General features: G+C 37.8%; 1 protein-coding gene across 1 annotated transcript; it reads left to right on the top strand.

The window, feature by feature from the left end:
• Positions 1-6472: 6472 nt before the first annotated feature.
• On the top strand, positions 6473-13216 carry LOC115994271 (alanine--glyoxylate aminotransferase 2 homolog 1, mitochondrial-like). The gene is made up of 9 exons (XM_031118346.1): positions 6473-7045; positions 9551-9781; positions 10042-10212; positions 10789-10932; positions 11073-11252; positions 11414-11639; positions 12196-12309; positions 12431-12517; positions 12738-13216. Exons 1-9 carry the CDS (start codon positions 6791-6793, stop codon positions 12779-12781), a joined length of 1452 nt encoding a protein of 483 aa, XP_030974206.1. The 5' UTR covers positions 6473-6790; the 3' UTR covers positions 12782-13216.
• Positions 13217-13772: the final 556 nt, after the last annotated feature.

The raw sequence follows: 13772 nt of genomic DNA, 5'->3' as shown, positions 1-13772 counted from the left end.
CTTTTTCAATTCTCGAAAAAAAAATTTCCAATAATGAAAATTAATGTGTGCCCTAAGGACACACATGACTAAAATCCTTTTATATATTACTAGAATTAATAGCTTATTGGTATACCTAGTAGCAGGTACCCAGGGGCCACAAAATATTCTCCTAAGTCCTATCCCTTTTGTCTTCGTACTGTGAATGACAGCTAAAAATGTAAAAGCATCCATTAATTTTATTGGGAGGAGCTTGAGTCAGGTGTTCAGTGTCATGGGACGCGTGAATTCATTGCAATGCAGATACGTGTTTACTTTTAAATATGTGCCTGTATTTTAACGTGTTAAGTGATAATTGGTTACTGACCACAAGTCAAACCCAATTTTATTAATGTATAAGCAATGGTTTAAAAAATAAAAAATTAATTTTTTTGACAACATCTTATATTTATTATAAAAATGTTATTTTAAAAAAACCTGTGGGGCCCAAATGATTTACGGGCCAGGCCCATCTACCTGGGGAAAATCCGAAGGCCCAAGCCGAGGAGGGCTATGGCCCAAGCTCGACAAAATAGCCTGTGGATATCGCCGAGGACGGCTCAGTCCTCGGCAGACCCAAAGTCCCCCCCTGAAGGAAGGGTAAAAACGGTATAGGACCGAAATCAGGGCGAAAGATCTAAAATATCCAGGGAAAGCTGCTCTCACTGCCATTCAATGCTCTGAACCTGACAGATCCGCAGTCTTAGGTTTTTACAACCACCCCCAACGACTTTGAATATGGGCTGATGGGACAAGTATCAATTTTGGAAAGGTTGACCCCATACGTGGGCGAAGGACAGTGGACGCAGGCGAGTATAAAAGGAAAAATAAGTAACCTAAAGAAGGGGTTGGGAAAAATGGCCAAAAACCAGAGCCTCCCAGTCCACCTCCAGGAGAAAGACTCCAGGGGTGTAGGAAAACTTAAACTGGTACGAACACCGCAAAAAACCCACCGCCTATCGATCAAGGCCTAGCCTTCCAAACCCACGCTCTACAAATGATGTTGTTAGGGGCCTTTTCACGTGCGAACCCGACACTGTTACGGTCCGCCACGAATCGCGTCCTTACAATTGGCGCCGTCTGTGGGAAAGGCTTGTGTGTTGGTATAGGAAGTGGGTCAATAGAGTTTCTTCGTTATATCTAACCGTTGGTTATAGAGTTCTAGTACAAAGTTCTGTTACGGACTACGTTTCTTGATTAGGGGCTTGGTTAAGGAGCTAACTCCCTTAAAGCTAAGGTCCCCCGTAAAGAGCAAACTAGGCACTTGGTAACGTTAACCGTATGGATAAACTCTAGGGGCTTGGCTGCGGAGCTAACTCCCCTAAAGCCAAGATCCCACACAAAGAGAAAACTAGGTTTTGGACAGAACCAAGGCATTGCATGGTCTACGGACTCAAGCCTCTGGGGAAACCAACTATCTGGATGTGGAAAACTAGGTTTTGGACAGAACCAAGGCATTGCATGGTCTACGGACTCAAGCCTCTGGGGAAACCAACTACCTGGATGTGGAAAACTAGGTTCTGGACAGAACCAAAGCATTGCATAGTCCTCGGACTCAAGCCTCTGGGGAAACCAACTACCTGGATGTGGAAAACTAGGTTTTGGACAGAACCAAGGCATTGCATAGTCCTCGGACTCAAGCCTCTGGGGAAACCAACTACCTGGATGTGGAAAACTAAGTTCTGGACAGAACCAAGGCATTGCATGGTCTACGGACTCAAGCCTCTGGGGAAACCAACTACCTGGATGTGGAAAACTAGGTTCTGGACAGAACCAAGGCATTGCATGGTCTACGGACTCAAGCCTCTGGGGAAACCAACTACCTGGATGTGGAAAACTAGGTTTTGGACAGAACCAAGGCATTGTATAGTCCTCGGACTCAAGCCTCTGGGGAAACCAACTACCTGGATGAGGAAAACTAGGTTTTGGACAAAACCAAGGCATTGCATAGTCCTCGGACTCAAGCCTCTGGGGAAACCAACTACCTGGATGGGGAACCAACTATTTAAAAAAAAAAAAAACTATGGCACATAAACCTCAAAATTCATCCGAAGAGAGCTCCGCATTAACAGATGGGTTAATACCTTGATTGCGCGGATTCCTCGGTCCACCCTCTGATCCCCCAATATCAAAGGGGTTGATGCGATACGGCGTAACATATTATCCAGAAGCACAACCAAAGCCCCTCGCTACTCGGCTACCCTCTCGGACGAATTACTTAGAGTTTGTCGTACTCGGACATCGCTCTTGTATGCATCGCGTAGCACTCAGCCGTTATCCCGGTTAATTCCAAGAGTTTAATTTATTTGATGACTAACCTTGTTATGTTTGATAATATTTGTAAGTCTAAACTAGTAGGAATCTGTGTTAAGGCCTTTCTCTGCCTAGAATATCATTAAGGGCAAACTCATATTTAATATTCATGCATAAAGTAGTGGTTACGGAGAAGAAAGATATGTATAGAGAAATAAACACATATTTTATTAAGACAAAAGAACAGTACAGTGTACAATGGAAAGCTGAAACAAAGCCTACATCGAAGCTAACTACGTAAGTAATGAAGAATACAAGAGAGTAAAGATAAAGCCGAGGAGGCAGTTCAGAGGAGAGGTTGGCTACTGCCTCGAGACCTTATTCCCCCTCCATGCTTTTGCACACCCATAACTCAGGCAGCAAAAAAACCCAACTTGGGGCCTGCACCGGTACAGAAAAGGTGCAGGAAACCTGACCTCAGGCTAACACCATCTACAGAAAAGGTGTAGGGAGCCGGAAGTTGGGAAGCCCCCGCAAAAATTTGCCTGCTACAAGGCAGACGGCGCTGATGGCGGAAATTCCTTTTTCTGACATACCAAAAATCTGGCATGACCAGAACCTGCTTCGGATTTTGACTAAAAGAAGGAGGAATACCATCTTCCTCCTGTCAAGGCGGAGGACTGGCTTGAATCTGTGCCATCCTTGTCCATACCATATCACCTTGAGGATTCGGTGCCTCTGAAGCACGCGGAGACCTTTCATCCCTATCCAAGCCTCAAACATCTTGCTTTGGGGCAGTGGCACTAGAAAGAGAGATCGCGGATATGGAAGAAATATAGTTCTGAAGGGAACGGGAGAGTTCATGTGCAAGTAAAGTGATCCCCTATCCCATTTATACCCAGAAGTAAACCGATGGCATTTAATTCGCGCAGCGTCCCAAGGAACGCTACAGACAAAATGTCTCTGGCTCGATTTCCAACGTCGTCTGCAACCCTGAGGATAAAGGAGTCTCGAGAGGGTGCACCTCGAACACTGGGACGCCAAAAGGTACCGCGTGATCAAAGGTTATGGAAACACCTCTTAATTTGTGGGCCCAGTAAATTCGCGGCCCAGGCCCGTTCAGCATATGGGCCCAGGGACAGAACCAAGGCTTTGTATGGTCCTCGGACCCAAGCCTATGGGGAAACCAAGTACAAAAAATTATAAAAATTACAAGTTTTGGACAGAACCAAGGCCTTGTATGGTCCTCGGACCCAAGCCTATGGGGAAACCAAGTACAAAAAATTATAAAAATTACAAGTTTTGGACAGAACCAAGGCCTTGTATGGTCTTCGGACCCAAGCCTATGGGGAAACCAAGTACAAAAAATTATAAAAATTACAAGTTTTGGACAGAACCAAGGCCTTGTATGGTCCTCGGACCCAAGCCTATGGGGAAACCAAGTACAAAAAATTATAAAAATTACAAGTTTTGGACAGAATCAAGGCCCTGTATGGTCCTCGGACCCAAGCCAATGGGGAAACCAAATACTTGGATAAGAAAAGGTTTGAATCCCGTAAGATGGGTTACTTGGTAAAAATGTCAGGTCACTTCATCTACGGCTTAAACACCATAAAAGGTTAAGGCCAATAAAGGTGTAAGGAAGGGGGTGGAAAGCCCCAGCACTTAGTCATATAAAAAGGCCGCTCATTTGGTGGGTGCTATATCTTCAAATGGTTATTCCTTACATGACATCAAGCCTTCGTTTCTTTCCTCGGCTAGCATGGGGTAAGTATTACTCTTCACTGATCGGCCCTATTATGTCAAGCATTTCTATTAAAGTTATGGCGACGTCTTTTTATTATCAAATCTTTTGGTCTTAGCCGTCATTGATTTAGATGCTATATTAATATGTCGAGCAGCGTTTGTAGATCCAAAAGAAAAAAAAGCATAGAGACAAAACATGCGAAATAAAATAACAACGATTTTTATTAATACGAAAAATTATTACAATGTACAAAGAAGGGCTCGAACGAGCCTATACAAAATACGAACTGCCTAAGCGATAGTTACGTCCGTAGTACAGATAACTAAACTCCCAGGCGTCTTCTAAACTCGTTTTCAAAGTCTCTCCAATTTTTGTCTCGATACTGCTCATATAATGATAAGAACCTTCTTTGGGAAGAAATGGCGGAGAGGGAAATAGTAAGGAAGAAATCAATGAAGAAGATGGAAGAGATGAATGAAGAAGATGGAGGACATGAGTAAAGAAGGAGGAGAAGAAGAGAGAAGAGATGAAAAGAAAGAAAAAGGAGTAAAAGAGGGAGAAGTGAAAGCACCAGGATGGAACTGGTGCTGGGAAGACTAAGAAAGGGAGATGGAGAATAGCCCCAGTGAAGGAAGAGAGGAAGAAGTAGAGACGCTTAGTCCCGGCCTCGATCCTGACTCCCAACACACTGGAGCCATACTAGGTATGCTCATAGGAGAGCGGTGAGTACTGATGATGGGTGTTCTCGACTTAGTCACGCCGAAAGTTTGACGTGACGAGTCCTTGCTTCGGATTTTGATTGAAAGAAGGGTGAGGTTGATTTTGAGTCTTCGCCATCCCTGTCCCGATCGAGCCATAAGGAGCTTTATTGGAACATGGCGTCTATGGGAGGGGTTTGGCTCCTGCATCACTCGTTGTTATGATAAAGTGTATCACGATTTAGTTTGTGGACCGGTGGGTAAAATGAACCCTCGGGGAGGCCAAATATTTCAAATCTCAGAAAGATGAGAAGGAATTCTTTACAAAAACAATAACCTCCGCCTTTCCTTCTTATACTGAGGGTGGAGCGGGAGACATTTAATAGGTTCAGATATCCAAAGGAATCTGCCAACACGAACATGCCGGTTCCGTTTCTCCACCCCATCAAAACAAACCGCCGAATTAAAGCAGTCTCGTAAATAGTGGTCATTAAAAGCACGTTTTGGCATACCCAAACGATAAGAGCGCATCAAGCGCGAAATCAAAAGGCTGCCTCATAGACCGGCGCGTTTCTTGGACAGATGAGGAGCCGCCAGCATTATTAAAAGGCCAAATTGATTGGGCCATAGGAAGAGGTTTGGCATCACCAAAACCCCCCTTTCCAACCAAGAGGTTGGACAGCCGGGTTTTGAGGGGCTATTGTGCAGCCCAAATGATTTACGGGCCAGACCCATCTACCTGGGGAAAATCCAAAGGCCCAAGCCGAGGAGGGCTATGGCTCAAGCTCGACAAAATAGCCTGTGGATATCGCCGAGGACGGCTCAGTCCTCGGCAGACCCAAAGTCCCCCCCCCCTGAAGGAAGGGTAAAAACAGTATAGGACCGAAATCAGGGCGAAAGATCTAAAATATCCAGGGAAAGCTGCTCTCACTGCCATTCAATACTCTGAACCTGACAGATCCGCAGTCTTAGGCTTTTACAACCACCCCCAACGACTTTGAATATGGGCTGATGGGACAAGTATCAATTTTGGAAAGGTTGACCCCATACGTGGGCGAAGGACAGTGGACGCAGGCGAGTATAAAAGGAAAAATAAGTAACCTAAAGAAGGGGTTGGGAAAAATGGCCAAAAACCAGAGCCTCCCAGCCCACCTCCAGGAGAAAGACTCCAGGGGTGTAGGAAAACTTAAACTGGTACGAACACCGCGAAAAACCCACCGCCTATCGATCAAGGCCTAACCTTCCAAACCCACGCTCTACAAATGATGTTGTTAGGAGCCTTTTCACGTGCGAACCCGACACTGTTACGGTCCGCCACGAATCGCGTCCTTACAAAACCAATTAGTAAATATTTTAAGAACACCCATTAATAAAATTCATTTACTTATAACAAATTTTATAAAATTAATCAATTAACAAAAGCTCTAAACTACAATCACCTATCAATAAAATCCATTTATTTATAACAAATTTTGTGGAAAAGAATGGGAGGGCGAGAGCTATTTTAAGAATAAAGTTAGAGACACATAAAATTTCATAAATTTTACTATAATTTGCCATATGATTAAGTGTGTAGTTAAGGTATAAACTCATCATTTGGCCTCTACCATTCACAACATACAATAACAATTAATAACAACTCACAACAGGATAAATTGTGACAAAAATTACAAAACTTTAGGTCTCTCTACTCTCTAGCAATTTTCTTATTTTAATATTTATAGTCTGACTGACAGGCATTGAAAACTAGAAAGTAGCGCCATCATGTCAATCTTTTCCTTTTCTTTTATGCAAAGCTGAGTCAGCTAACTCACCTCACTCCCTCCTGGTAGTTCCATGCTTTCTTTCTAAATTTCCAATCCCAAACCAAACCAAACATACAAGCTCTATATAGTATAATATTAAACGCTAAATCCACCACACATCTCTATACTCTATCCTCATAATCAAAGCTCTCTCTCTCTCTCTCTATATATATATATATTAATGTACTAATAATCCCTTACTGAACCCTCCGCTTCCATTTCCACAACCAAAAAGAATCAATCTCTGTGAATTACAAATCAGCGTAGCGATGGCCTTACAGAGGCAAATACTTAAGAAATCACTTGGAGAAGCAAAAGCAAAGTTATGTAATTACCAGAATACCCTTCCTCTCTTCTTCTCTACAGCTCCTTCTTCTTCTTCAGCCGATGCCGATGATCGTTTGCCACAATTGCCACCATTCGATCACGCGCCGAGGCCGTACAATGGCCCACGCGCCGACCAAGTCTTCCAGAAGAGAAAGAAATTTCTCGGTCCTTCTCTCTTCCACTACTATCAGAAACCTGTACGTATTTCTTTTTTCATTTTTTTTTTTTTAAGCTTAAAATATCATGACTGTTGGATCGGATTCTTTTTGTTTCATTTTCTTTGATTCTCTTCTACCTTATCTTAAATCTTGTTATATACAGATGCCAATATTTGGAAAGTTTAATACCGCTTCTATGGGGTTTTTTTTTTTTTTTTTTTTTTGTTGGAGATAGTAGCGTCGCTCTTTATCAATCCAGAAAACCAGTTGATCTAACTGAGCCGCTTCTATAGTTAATATAAAAAGCTGTAAATAAAGATTTTGTTATTTTTTTCTTTTTTCATAAAAAAAAAATTCCTGAAAATAGTTCATAAATATTTTTTTTAGTTATTTTGGTTAATCATAACGAGCGACAATATATATATACACACACAGCATTCGCGCGTGCTAACGCTTTTTTATTTTTTAATAATTTATAACTATTATAATTTAGAAATATTTTTATTTTCAAACAAATAAAAATAATAAATTTTAAAAATAAGCAATAAAGGAAAAAAAATTCTAAATTTTAAAAATTCTCTTTTTGAATTCAGAATAAAAGTTATTATTTAGTATTTATAACCCTATTTCTAAATAAAGTTACCCTCTTCATTGATAAAAGTATTTTTGAACTATATAAAAGTCTAATTGAAAAAGAAAATATATATATATATATATATATAAAGGAAATAATGTTTGGTTAATCATAAACATTTTTGTGTCTAGTGAAATAATGTTTAAAAGTTAAAATGAGATGAGGCCATTTTTTTATTTTGGGTTTAGTAAGAAGTGTCCTAATTTTTAGGATATTTTTATTTGTGAGAGTTGATAAAAGTTTAAAAATCTAAAACTTAGGAACTAAAAAAATAATAATAAATTACTCTTTTGACCGGTTTATATTTTTAAATTTAAAATTATTCAACTTAAAAGATAAGAGTATTTAAGGGAGTTAAGAATTTGTATGAGGGTATTTTAGTACACAAAATATTGAAAAATGTGTATCCTTTAATTAAAAAAAAAGTACATGCGGATGCGGATGGTTTATAGATTGTTAGAATGTAGTCAAAACTAAAAATAACTAAAAAACTAGTTTATAATCAACACGCTAAAAATACCCCCAACATCAAAGTTGCCATACTTATAAATTTTTAACCCTTAGTTACAGTGAGCTGTCAAAGATGACATGGTACATTGCTGTCTTTCTTTTTTCTCTTTTTAGTTTTTTGTAGTGTTTATTGTGTAGAATATATTATTTTAATATGTTGTATGCTAAAATAGAACCTTTAATGTTTGGTGTATTGTAAAGTGAATTGTTTAAAATAGATAAAGTGACTTTTTGAGTTGTTAAAAACTATATTTTTTAAATGTTTTGCTGTGAATGCCCTTATGTAGTCAAAATCGGTTTATAAATAAATTTAAAAATAAAAATAAAATAATAAAGAAGAAGAAGAAGGAAAAAAAAGATGATGCTATGAATGCTACAAAATTCACTAAATAAGGTTTAGAAATTGAAGAGTTATCAATCATAGAAAATGATTTATACATTTATTTATTATGTTGACGTTGATGAGGTTCCACCAGTTACATAACAAAAAAGTGTCAACCAATATTTGCCTTTTGTATTAAAAACATGGATACTATTTATTAGAAAAATGGGTAAAATACTAGTTTAATCCCTAAACTTTACCAAAAAAAATTTTGTCTCTAAACTTTAAAAAATTCCTTTTTCATCCTTAAACTTGGTGAAGATTTTTTTTTTAAGCAATTCATAGAAAAAATAGAGATGAAAAAAGAACTTTTTTCAATAGCTTAGAGGTGAAAAAATATATTTTTTACGAAAGACAAACTTTTCAATAATTTATTGACAAAAACAAAATTTTAATAAAGTTTAAGGACCAAAATAGTATTTTTACTCTTAAAAAGTCACACTCTGACCTTTCTTCTTTAAGGTATGTATTTTTTGAAGTGCATGCAAATTATAATATTTTGTAATACAATTGGTTGGAGACCATGCCTCATGAACTAGAGATCACTAGTTCAATTCTTTGAGTAACTTCAATTCTTGGTCCTAAACTAGGAAAAGCAATATGTCCAAACATGATTCAATTTCTCGCATATACTTGATCACTTCTCCTTATGCAGTAAATCATGGTTTGCAGAAGCAATTAAGTCCATGTTCCTGTACAATTTATTGCCTGTGGTAGTATCATACTACCACCAGATCTTATTTTCATAACTAGTAACCTTTTTTTTAGTCTCTCAGCCAAAATAACATTCTTCTTCTATTTGTACTACTCTCTTTTTTAACCATCGCCCTCTCCTGATTGTCATTTAGCGTCCACTGTTTTACTTAGCTAATATGTGGATGCAAAATTAGCACGGTCAAGTAATTGAAGAATACCACCTAAACCTGATAAAATTGGTGTATTTGATGGTTAACATCCAAATCTTGCAAGATTTAATTATAAATTGATATACGTTTCTAACTTTAAATTTTGTGAACAGCTTAATATTGTTGAAGGGAAGATGCAATATTTGTTTGATGAAAATGGGAGGCGTTATCTTGATGCTTTTGCTGGGATAGTTACTGTATCTTGTGGGCATTGCCATCCTGAAATTTTAAATGCTATCACGGAGCAGAGCAAGCTTCTGCAGCATGCTACAACCATATACCTACACCATGCAATAGCTGATTTTGCTGAGGCATTAGCTTCAAAAATGCCTGGAAACCTTAAGGTTCTTTTATAATTGATGTTTTATTTGTTTCTCTCTTATGCGGTTATGCCTACCTTTTATTGTGTCATTCAGTCTCTCATTTCCTTTTCCATTGTAATTGAACATTTAGATACCCCCCCTTTTTTTTTCTTTTTCTTTTTTGCTGAAGAACATTTAGATACTTTGATATTCTAACCTTGAATTGGTATGTTTAGTTATGGACTGTAGTGTCTTCTGGATTAGATTGTGTGGAATGTAAGTTGAATATTCTCAAAATGCAGGTTGTATATTTTGTAAATTCGGGGTCAGAAGCAAATGAATTAGCAATGATGATGGCTCGTCTATACACGGGTAATCTTGGTATGATTTCATTGAGGAATGCATATCATGGGGGAAGCTCTGGTACCCTTGGACTGACTGCTCTGAACACGTGGAAGTACCCAATACCACAGGTTTGTTTAAGTAACATAGCTTCACAGAATGCAGGCAGGATCATATCATTTTAATTGCCTGAGGGTAGGCTGCTTATTAGTTGCATGTAAATCTCAGGTAATGTACCTCTGTTTGACTCATGGCTGTAGCAAATCTTTCTTTTTGACCTAAACAATTGGTATATTTTCTCTATGAATTTCAATAAGATTAGGTTGAATTGAACAATGGACAATTAGCTATGAGTGTTCTATTCCATATCTTTATTTTAAATTTGTTCTGTTATTGATGAAACATTCACAAACTCACAAGTTTATTGTAGGAAATACAAAGTTGGTACTCTCTTGTTATCAAACACTTGCTGAGAGTAATAATGGCAATGTCTTTTCCCAATTCTTTTGCACATTGACCACAAACATGTAGAAAAACTCACCGAAGCTCTGTTGTTTGCGAGTCTATAGTTATAACTATTGTAATTATCACTGTCACAATGAAACTTAGTATGTGAAATTCATCATGTACATGTGTGTAAAAGACATTTGTCAAAATATGCCAATTATTCTGATCTATCTGCTCAAAATTACTGCAACATTTTGCAGGGTGAAATTCATCATGTTGTAAATCCAGATCCATACCGTGGAGTTTTTGGTTCCGATGCCAATCGTTATGCCAAAGATTTGCAAGATCACATTGATTTTGGTACTTCAGGAAAAGTTGCAGGATTTATAGCTGAAACAATTCAGGTTATCTTCTTTTATTTTCTTCTTTCTTCATTTTTTTCTTTTTTGGCATCTATAGTAAGGTCTGAAATTGTTGGTGTTACAACCACCTATTTAAGGACACTGAAAATTTTCTAATTGGTTGTACTTTTCACTTACTGTAGGGAGCTGGAGGAGCAGTTGAATTGGCGCCTGGATACTTGAAACTGGTTTATGACATTGTACGCAAGGCTGGTGGTGTCTGCATTGCAGATGAAGTGCAAACTGGCTTTGGTCGAACAGGAAGCAATTACTGGGGCTTTGAAACACAGGGCATCATTCCTGATATAGTTACCATGGCAAAGGTCATTACCCATAATCTATTTTAGGAAGACATGTAAATCATGTTAGTGTTGCAAGTGTCAATAGCTTTTTTCTTTAAATAACTTACAATTTCAGTTAATCAGTTTTTATTTTATAATCCTATGCAACCATTCCATTGAATCTCACAATTAATATCTATCAGGGTATTGGCAATGGTTTACCATTGGGAGCAGTTGTGACAACCCCAGAGATTGCGAGTGTATTGGCCCAGAAAATTCAATTTAATACTTTTGGAGGAAACCCTGTATGTTCGGCTGGGGGGCTAGCAGTGCTGAGAGTTATTGACCAGGAGAAGCGTCAAGCTCATTGCACTGATGTTGGTTCTCACTTGCTCAAGCGTTTGAGAGCTCTTCAGCAAACACATGAAAGTAATTACTCTTGAATTTAACATTTGTAGAAAAATCATCACACTTTTGTCTGTATATGGGTATCTATTGTAATTTAATAGATAATATTGGCCTTGCCCTTTTAGAGCACTTCCTCTAAGTCTCCAAATTACATTGAAATGTGAATCCTGTGAACCAATTGTTAGGTTTCTATGCACTAGTGGACTTTCTTTCCTTAGTATTAAAAACCCATATACGTAATATAGTATTCCCATTAATCACTGATTCCCATTAATCAATGAATGCAAACCTTCAAAAAGTCACTTTTAATTTAATATTTGTCTTCATGCATCATGCTAATGAAAATTGCATGAGGATTTTAGTCTTCAGGCAGGAGCTTGCATTTAAACTTAAACAGAGTTTTATCAAGTTTTACTTGATGTCATGGGCCTCAGTCGGTACTGCCCTGTATCTGTTAGAATCAGTTTTTAGCAGTAGCCGATGTGTTATCTATATGGGTTTCCTTTCCAATTCAATATCGTTAAACTGGTTTTTTATGTAAAGGGTTCTCATCTTCCATTTTTATATTTTGTTTCAGTCATTGGAGATGTGAGGGGCAGAGGCTTAATGGTTGGTATAGAACTTGTGACTGACAGGAACGAGAAGACACCTGCCAAGGCTGAAACTGCGGTTCTATTTGAGAAACTTAGAGGTATCGGGACACACCTCCCTATCCAAAAATTAATTGAAAAAAATCTTATACTTACATTTTACTTCTTTTTTCATTTAAATTCCATTTGGTATGCTAATCATGTAATGATTCCTGATCGCAGAGCTTGGTATTCTTGTTGGGAAAGGGGGACTGCATGGAAATGTTTTTAGAATAAAACCACCAATGTGTTTTAACAGGGACGATGCAGGTACTTTTTTTTGTCTCATATAGTTTTGACAATTTATGTCTATTGACTTTAATAATCATCCCCCGTTGATCAGAAGGAGCGTTCATCTTATAACAATAGAAAAAAGATTCTGCACTGAGAAAGAAAGTCCAATTTACAACAATTTGGCTGTCTTAACCAAATGTTTTTTTTCCCCAAGAACAATATGTGGTAACACTAATACATGTTTGTGTATGTGCAGATTTTCTGGTTGATGCCTTGGACTATGCAATATCAAAGTTGTGAGGACACATCCATGACATGAGATGCTTATGTACTCTACAAAAACTTATTTTCAATAAAATCAAGTGAATTTTTAGATATTTGAGCCCATGCTTAGGAAAAAGTAGCTTGTTTTATGTTGGATCTAGATGTTGTCTTACAAAGTCTGCACCTTCAACCCTTCAGGCCTTGACCCCTTAGAATTGCCGTATTACCCTGGGGAACTTGGATTGCTAGAAAACATGCATAGGTAAAGGGAGGCTGGGCTTACCATTGAAGGAACAATGGTGCTGCTGGAGAATGGTGTCTAGAGAGATCAACCATTTAGAAGGAACTTCTCCATGAAAATTATGCAGGATGCCACTCTTTCTAGCGTGTGTGTAAGCCATTCTTGTGGCAGGTCATTATTTTATTACAAAAAAAGAAAGAAAGAAAGATGCAGAATGGATTTACTGGGCAGCCCTCTCTTCCTATTTAATTGTTACTCTGGCTGCCATTATCAGGTTCTTGTAATTCATCAAAAGGAGAGAATCCTAATCTCTGTTTTTTGAAATCGTTAAATGTAAATCATTTAACGATTTACACTTCAACGATTTTAAATGTAAATCGTTTGAACCTATAGAGTACATATTCTAAATGTACTATATAGGTTCAAACGATCCAATTAATATTCTAAGACAAAATCTGAGCTCAAATAATTAGTGGAAGAGGCTTAGGATGGCCATGCATATGGATAATGGACCAACAGTGGACGGAAAATATATTGAGAATGGTGATTCTATCATTCAATAATATTTCTAATAGATAAATTTTTGGGCAGGCCCATTGTTAGATTATATTAGATTATCTTGTCCCCTTGTATCATTCATGAATAACGCATTGTGCTTGCAAAATGCCAAGAGGATTAGAATCAATAACTATCTAATCTAGAAATAGGTTTAAATATGTAGTTTTTTTCTATTTTAAAATTATACACAAAATAAGAATTAATGAATTAGATAGTAAATAACATTTG

Source organism: Quercus lobata, chromosome 6, assembly GCF_001633185.2.
Source record: "Quercus lobata isolate SW786 chromosome 6, ValleyOak3.0 Primary Assembly, whole genome shotgun sequence".
Lineage (NCBI taxonomy): Eukaryota > Viridiplantae > Streptophyta > Magnoliopsida > Fagales > Fagaceae > Quercus > Quercus lobata.
The sequence above is the reverse complement of the archived record's forward strand: the minus strand, read 5'-3'. Positions and strand labels throughout refer to the sequence as shown.